At 43.8% G+C, this 7,988-nt stretch overlaps 1 protein-coding gene across 4 annotated transcripts in view; it reads right to left on the reverse strand.

Moving 5' to 3' along the window:
- Nucleotides 1–7,609: 7,609 nt before the first annotated feature.
- Nucleotides 7,610–7,988, reverse strand: part of LOC138597774 (transcription factor COE3-like) — a 154,031-nt gene continuing 153,652 nt past the window's right edge. For all 4 annotated transcript variants that reach the window (XM_069669284.1, XM_069669283.1, XM_069669285.1 and 1 more), the window contains one exon: nucleotides 7,610–7,947. In XM_069669284.1, the coding sequence (XP_069525385.1) occupies nucleotides 7,916–7,947 (32 nt within the window). In that variant the 3' untranslated portion in view covers nucleotides 7,610–7,915. The remainder of the gene's footprint in view (nucleotides 7,948–7,988) is intronic.

The following is a 7,988-nucleotide window of genomic DNA, read 5'->3' on the forward strand; positions in this document are numbered from 1 at the left end:
CACTGATGAACATGTTTTCTGACAGACATTTTACTGTTTCACTGTTTGCATTAAAATGATGTTAGTTTGTCAAAGTCCAGAAGGACGTCGTCTGATGTCTGTACGACTGAGAGTCAGTTTAAACTGTGCAGGAAGGTGGAAACACAAACTGACTGAGCCCGACGCCTCGTTACGAACACAACGTCAAGAAACACGAAACAAGAAACACGAAACACGAAACACGAAACACATAAACACATAAACACATTCAAAATGTTAAAAATGTGTTTTTGGAAACGACATTCAGAAAACACAGTTTCACCAAACACAAAATCATCATTTAAAAACATTTCACAGACGTTCCACAACACCACATTTTACAAAATATAACATCACAACATTCATCAGTTCAGGAAACAGGAAATAAAAGAAAACACAACCAAAACATAGGGGGCGCTGTTCTCTGACTCGTCCTGTTTCTGAAGACGTTTCTGTGTTTTCTAAAATGTTTTGTGAAATTTGATTTTGTGTCAATTAGATTTTTGGAAATTCAGCGTTTCGTAACATTTAGTGAAACGTTCTAAAGTGTCCTGTGAAATAAAATCGTGTTTTACGAAGTGTCGGTTTTGTAATGTGATTTCTGTATTTTTAAATGTTGTTTTCTGTGAAATGTGTTTAATAAAACGTTGAGTTTTGACCTTCAGGGCCACCGTTTGTAACAGAAACACCTGAGCCCGAGTCGGAGCTGGGTCAGGTCCGCGGGAGTCAAACTGAACCGCACAGTCTGTTTCAGGCGTCCCTCCCGGCTGTGACTCTCCTGCTGACTCTGAAATGTTCTCCGCATGAGAGTCGAGGTTGAGCAACACATGGTTTCGATGGACCCACATCAGATTTCCAGTCCTGCTCCAGAACCTCGTCCTTCCCAGGAAACACGGCTGGCGAGTGCGAACCTTCGGACGAGTGATTTACATACCTTCTCCCGCTCCGAGCCCAGTTGGCGAGGGTCCGGTGTCATCGCGAGGGCCGGGCCCCGGGCCCTTCCTGTGAGAGATGACTTACAGTCCTCCCGTCAGTCCTGAGCACTGCTTTACAATAACACACTCACACACACACACACTCTCACTCACACACACACACACACACACACACACACACACACACACACACACAGAGCAAACCTCAAACTGGGCCTGCAGTCGTATCACAATGACATCATCAGCTCACAGGAAACGGTCTAATTCTTTAACGTTTAAGAGCGCAGATGTATGGAGAGCAGCAGTGACATCAGTCCAAACCAAACACACCTGCACTCCCTCCGCACCTCCTCCTCCTCCTCCTCCTCCTCCTGCTGATTATAAAATATTCAAACTATTCATGAAGCCAAAACATCAGCAACACGAGCTGTGAAGAGTCTTTTTGGCCTCCTCCCCTCCTGTAGCTCTCAGGCTGTGTGAGAAGTGTTTGACAGCAGCTGCTGAGACGTAACAACAGCTCATAAATCGGATCCTTCAGAAACTTTGTTTCCTCAGTTCTTCACATCGCTCCATTATTATCACATCAGATAAAACTCTCCTCTTTGATTGACAGCTGTCATCACAAATATCAAAACAAAAAAAAGATATCATTTAATCTGGACGTCAAAGGACAGATGACTGCGACGGCGCTTGGCGGCCACTGAAAACAAACAAACAAACAGAGAAATATTTAAATATCATTTATATTAAAAAGATTTGACATTAAAGTCGTAAATTTGCCACAAAAAAGGGCAAATTTGCTCTGCTGCAGAAACACACGTTTCTCTGCTCCCTGTTTGCCCCAGGGGTCAGGGGTCATCACACGAGAGTTACCCTACGACCTCATGACGGAAACAAACCTGCATTACAGACAGAACATACGAACTGCTGTGAATCAGTGTTTCAGTCGTTTTGTTTGTTGGATGGAGGCGACTGTGCGACTTTATCTTTTAATACATTTGATAGTTTATTTTCTCACAAATGTTCTTTGGCTCTAACGCGCCGCCGGAGACGACTGAGTAACAGTGGAACTTACGATACGTCCACAGCGCTGTTAGCGTCCTGTCTCAGTGTACCAACGTTTCCAACGACCTGCCGACTGTAACCAAGCTGCCGATCAGTTAACTTCCCCCACATCAGGACACTGTGTCCGTCTGTGTGACGTTCAAGGTACAATGCTTTAGCTCAGACAAACTGAAATGATTTCATGATCATCCCGACGCCTCTTCCTGACCTCACGATTTCAGCCAATCAGCTCCTCTGTTCATCTCAACCTTTCCCTGTTAGTCTGTCCTAAAGAAGTCCTGATCCATCACGATGAGTCCGAGCTGTTAACAGCAACGCAGCACTTCTTCTTCTCCTGCTGAATATGAGTTGGTTGGTGTTCAGCTCTTCCTCCTCTCCCCGTGTAAATGACTTGGTTTGGGTTCAGGTTGTTCTGGCAGCAGCAGCAGGAGTTTGGCGCAGGACGTGCAGGTTCAGGGAGAGACGTTGGAGGCTTTCTCTGCTGCAGCCTCGGGCGAAGCTCTCCGCTAACGAGCGCTGCGTTCAAGAAACTGATTTCACAACTCATCAAGGTTGGTGCTGACGGTGGAGCGAAAGTTAATTGTGCCTGTTACGGAGCCTCAGCAGGCCCCCCACCTTACTCTGACCCCACCTCTCTGCTGCAGACTCAGGGCCGTTCTGGTCCTCCATGATGGAAACCAGACTTCCTGTGCAGGACTGCAGGTCTGATAAAGACGCCGCTGACCTTCCGACCTTCAAAAGCACTTATCTCCCTCTGAAGGAAACTTTCTTCTCTCAGAAACAACGATCAGGACCGAGGCCTGCGGAGGGACCTGGTTTTTATTTGTCCCGTCTAGTCGCTTAACGCGCTCTTCGGTTGTCACGTGATCACTGGTGAGACCAGGAGTCTCTAAAGTAAATCATCGATCCTGAACACAGTAAAAAACTAAATCAAGATTCAGACAGAAAGTCCGTCTCTGAACTTTCAGGACTTTTGATTTAAAGTTGGACTCCTGACCGTCACGACAAACCTCCACGTAAACCCTCCTGAATCCTCCTCAGCCGTATTTCTCTCTTCATCCGGCTGATGTGTTTACCGTCTGCGGAGCGCTCACTCTGACTGAAGGATGGTTTCAGCTCGACTGCGAACGTCAGCCAACACTTCCACACTGAACCGCTGCCTTTAGAGGGTTTTTGAGAATATTTCTGCTGGATCGACGATTCTGGAAATGTTTGTCGTTTCTGAAGAAGCATGATTTCAGGTTGTGGTCGGAGAATATGCCGAAGTCCTTCTCGGTCAAGTTTTCCATTTCGAGGCTTTTTCTCACTACAACTGGAGTTACTGTCGAGATGTCTTCTGACAAACAGCCTCGTTTCTCCTCAAACGGCACAAAGATTTGAAAGTGGACATTTAATGAGGTCGTTTTCTCCGTTTCCTGTTTTAATGAACTGAAAGCTGGTAAAGCTGTGTGAGGAGTTAATACAGGATTTACATGTTACCACTAAGTGCTGTGTGTTGCTAAGGTGTGAACGTATCGTAACGAAGCTGAAAGAATCCACTGGATTTTACAGGAAAAATATAAAGACATCAAAGGATGTTAAAGCGTGCTGCGCCTTGACTTTCTACAGCGCCCACGTTAGCTTAGAAATGTAGCCTGCTAACGTTAACAAACAGCCGTCACTCACAACACAGAATCTGATACAAGCTGAAAGAATGCAGGAACGTGAAAACGTGCATTTCTGGAGGCACCTCGCGTTAGCTAACATTAGCTACACAGCAGTTTGTCTTGCGCTAGTGAGCGAGCTAACAAAGCAAACTACTGTCTTAAGTTGATGGCTAGCTAACAGTTTGCAAATCACTTCATCAGCTAACATTACACATGCAGCATAGCTAAGGTACAGCTAGCTGGCTAACCTAAGCTAGCCTAACATTATCACTAGCTATTCTTAATACTGATGTTAGTGACATCATTTGGTAAGCTACACAGCTAATGTGATTCATGGATATGATATTCTACAGTGTTGAACTGAGGCAACAATAAATGATGTAGCTGACGGTACAAAGCTAACTTGTTGAGCTAACGTGATGCAGGTCAATCACTGCAGTCAGGTGTTGCTTTCCTTGTTTATGGGGCAGCTGTTTACGCACACTCTTTCCTCACCGCCTGCAGGCTGGATTGAAATGAAAACTTCCATCTCCTCTGGTGAATCGACGGGCCTTTAGACGACACAGAAACTGGAAGAAGTTGGAGCCGTTTCCACCTTAAACACACGTAACAGAACACAGCTGAGAGTTCAAGCCAAATGTAATCTTTATTAGACTGTTTCTGTACAAAAAGCACTGATCACAGGAAAGAACTGAACAAAAGAAACATGCATCTATTTACAGCATGGCCAGAGACGGAAAGAAAAGAGTCTGTATTCTAAAGACATTAATTAAACATTGTGCTTTGATATACTTTGATGATATATTTCATATTTCACAAAGATGCAGAACCTCTGCCTCGTTCACATTGAAGTAAAACATCGAAGAAAGTATACTTTGCAGTTTTTAAACCAGGACGGTGAGAAACTTTCTACAACTGTGACCAAAGAAACAAACGAATGTTAGCAAGCTGTTAGCGGAGACGGAGTTCATGTTGTGTGACTGTTCGCTCTGCAGGCTGCGCTTCATTAGTGTCAGGCAGGAAACGGCTTCTCCTGCAGACACTGGACAGACGCTCGCCAGGACGGCAGCACGACGGCGTCCGAGTGACGCTGTGCAGTGACCGCAGGTTCCTGTCAGTCCTGCTCGGTTTGCATAAAGTTTAATCCGTCCAAACTTTCCTGCGCACGCTTCTGGTTTTTATTTCCAGAGAAATTCAGGTGATTGTTATTGTTCAGGAGTTAAAGGGATGTTAGATGGTTGTGGTTTCTTTCAGCACAAACTTTACACAGTTTGAAAAAGCTGACGGTTCCTAAATGTTCATTCTGTAAGTGACATTAATCAAAGCGTACGTTTCTTATAATTATCTTTATCATTAAATGTGTCTTTAGATCTTAAAATGAAGAATGTTTTGTAACGAATGGATTCTGTTCATTTTCAGATGAAATCTTGTCACTATATAAAGTTTGTGATGACTGAGACTGCAGTGAGATATGAACATGGTTTAGGTGAAAGTATCCCACACGTGTCGCAGTACCTTCCTCTGTGGTTAGGGGGCGCTGTTCAACAAAATGCGTGAGTTCTTTTAAACACAAAGGCTTTGCTATTTGAAAGGCTAACTGCTAACGTAGCTTCTTCAGCTTTAAATCAGTGCTAATAATGCTAAGTTTGATTCAGTGGGGAACCTGAGGAACAAACGTTTGGTGAACCAATAAAAGCTCGAACGAATCAAACACAAACTTTAAAATCATCGACGTTTCTGCAGAACTTAAACTTTGTCAGATAAAAGAGAAGATGTCGATCGTAAGGCATCAAACACGACTTTTACTTCTGTCAATCTTCCCAACGTTTCCACGTCTGCGTGGACGGCGAGCTTTCGTTTCGGAGCAGGAACACAGTTGCATAAGTTAATGATCCAGATTGTGTGCGACGACGAGAACAGCACCATCAACAACAACACCAACATCGATGGAAGTTTCCTTGAGATCAGTGACCCAAAAACTCAGAGTGGTTTAAAATCTGCTTCCTGTTTTAAAATCGTACAATCATTCTCACCAAAAAACACAAAGACACGCATCGGGTCGAAGGTTAAGATGGATAAAATATCGTCTTTAAACACCGAGACCGAGAGAAAGGCTCGGTCCAAAGTAAGAGTGGAGGAATATTATGACGTTAGAAGCTTCGGAAATATAAAAACTTCACATGACGAGGATTTTTGCCGTTTTTTTCAGAGCGGCAGAAAAACATATCGGTGCATATCGTTCTAGCTTTCATCTTTTTTAACTTTGAGCTTTTTTTGTCTTTTTTGCTAAGATGCTCTTATTAAGTGCCCCAACAGAAAAAATAGTGCATTAAGAAAGAACCATGATTATACATTTCACAATAATACACAAAGGACGAGATAACCAGGGGAAACACAAATGATGCTGTTTACAAAAAGTTAAATATCGTATCGGAAAAAAGCGTTTTTATACAAAAGTGATGAAAGCCATTTTTTACGTCCTGCTTTCAAAAACAGGGTGAGCACGTGGAGACGGTTTTTTGTTTTTACAAAAGAATTGCTCTCACTTGTTCACTCTTTTTACAATATCTAAAAGGTATTAAGACATCAAATGTGTGTACAGATATATTTGAGACTATCATTCAGGCCTAAATCACAAAAGGAACTCCCCAAACAGACTTTATAAATACATAGAAAATAAGCACAATCAGAAGAAGAACGAGAAGGTCTGTACCTAAAGGTGAGTAAAACTGCTGCAAGCCTTTCTGGTTAAATCTAACACTCGACACACCCGCAAAACAGAACCGTCCACCTGCAGTTTAAATGAGAGACTTTCAAAATAAAACAGGAACTAAAACAGAAAAGCTCGGGCTGCCTGGACTTCATCAGACAAACGTTACTGAAACGTCGTCTCTCCGCGGCACGTCGTTTGTTCAGCATTTCTGTAGCTTAGAAAATTACTGCATTTCCTCCTTTTCAGAATAAGAGACTTTGTTAAAAGCTATGGTACACAAAGGAAAATGCTAGAAGACGTGATATTTATCAGGAAGTCTGGTTCTCGGGGGGAATTCTGATCCAGAGACCGTCTGACGGTTCGTCCAGATTGAAATTAAGAATCTTTGAAGTTTGATTTTTCCTGGTTTGTGGACTCGGTCCGACTCAGGTTCAGTGTCCAGCGAGAGCTTCTGATCCAGCGAGGAACACTCAGAGGGTTCACTGATCTTCACACTGTTCCCTGGAGCTCGTTTCTTTGAGCACGATATTCTTAAACACAATTTGGTAATTATGTTTTTTTTTACAGAGTTGGACGTTGATTAACTTCAAACATTTTCGCCCAATCATCATTTGACGTCTTCAAGAAGTTTAATTTGTTTCAGACTTAATTTAAAAGACAAACGAAGCCGCAAACATTTGATATCAGTCACGAAACGATGGATCGACTAACAGCACAATGACTCTGCTGCCTCTCATAGTAAAGATCAAGTTTAACGTTCCTGACGTCGCCTTTCTCTCGACCACAAATCATTTCTTTTGGAGACAAAAGTATTTTCAGCTGAATGAAGCTGAAAATGTTTTTGTGTTTTACGGAGCCGCTGAGACGTTTCTGTTGTTGTGCTGCGTTAACTTCATGTTCACTTTTATTAAACATGACAGTTCTACATTTTGACGAGCGCTCACTCGCTGTCATCGTTCAATAAAAGCTGTGTGTGGCTGACACACACAGCTCTGTGAAAAGAATCCTGATTGGTGGGTTTAATCCAATGACGTTTAACCATTTCTCTGTGATGTCATTGCTGTGATCAGAAGCTCCCGGTGGCCACGCCTACTTCCTGTCTCACAGTGGCTCAAACTGATCTGAGACCTGTTCAGTCTCTTGGACTTCTGAAGTCAAACTAACCTGTTTCATATTCACACCATGTCGTACTGCAGACCCCCCCCCCACCCACAGTTCACTCTGCCCTGACCTTTGACCTCCTCCAAAGGAGCGCTGCCTCAATGTGGAGCCGCAGCAGACGTCCCAGATGACACTTCCTGTTTCCTGTTTAGCGTCTGCGGCGGCTCAGTGTGATTCAGTCCCACAGCGAACACGAAGGAGACGACGAAGAGTTTTTTCTTCTGCTGCAGAAATGCATTCTGGGTAAGTTAGGGTCGGTCCAGGGGATGATGGAAGGATTGTTCGTTGATTTGTTGTTCGTTGTGGCGTTTCAGTGGGCGGGGCCATCAGAGCTGGAGGGGTCTGGGGGGTCTGACGTCTCTGTCTGAGAGTCGTCCTCACATGGGGGGCACGATGAGACCGGCCATCGCTGCAAAACCACATGACACAAACAGAATCAGTCGGACCGTC

Source organism: Semicossyphus pulcher, unplaced genomic scaffold (assembly GCF_022749685.1).
Source record: "Semicossyphus pulcher isolate SPU_LCO1_2020_fin unplaced genomic scaffold, fSemPul1.0.p SCAF_2, whole genome shotgun sequence".
Taxonomy (NCBI): domain Eukaryota; kingdom Metazoa; phylum Chordata; class Actinopteri; order Labriformes; family Labridae; genus Semicossyphus; species Semicossyphus pulcher.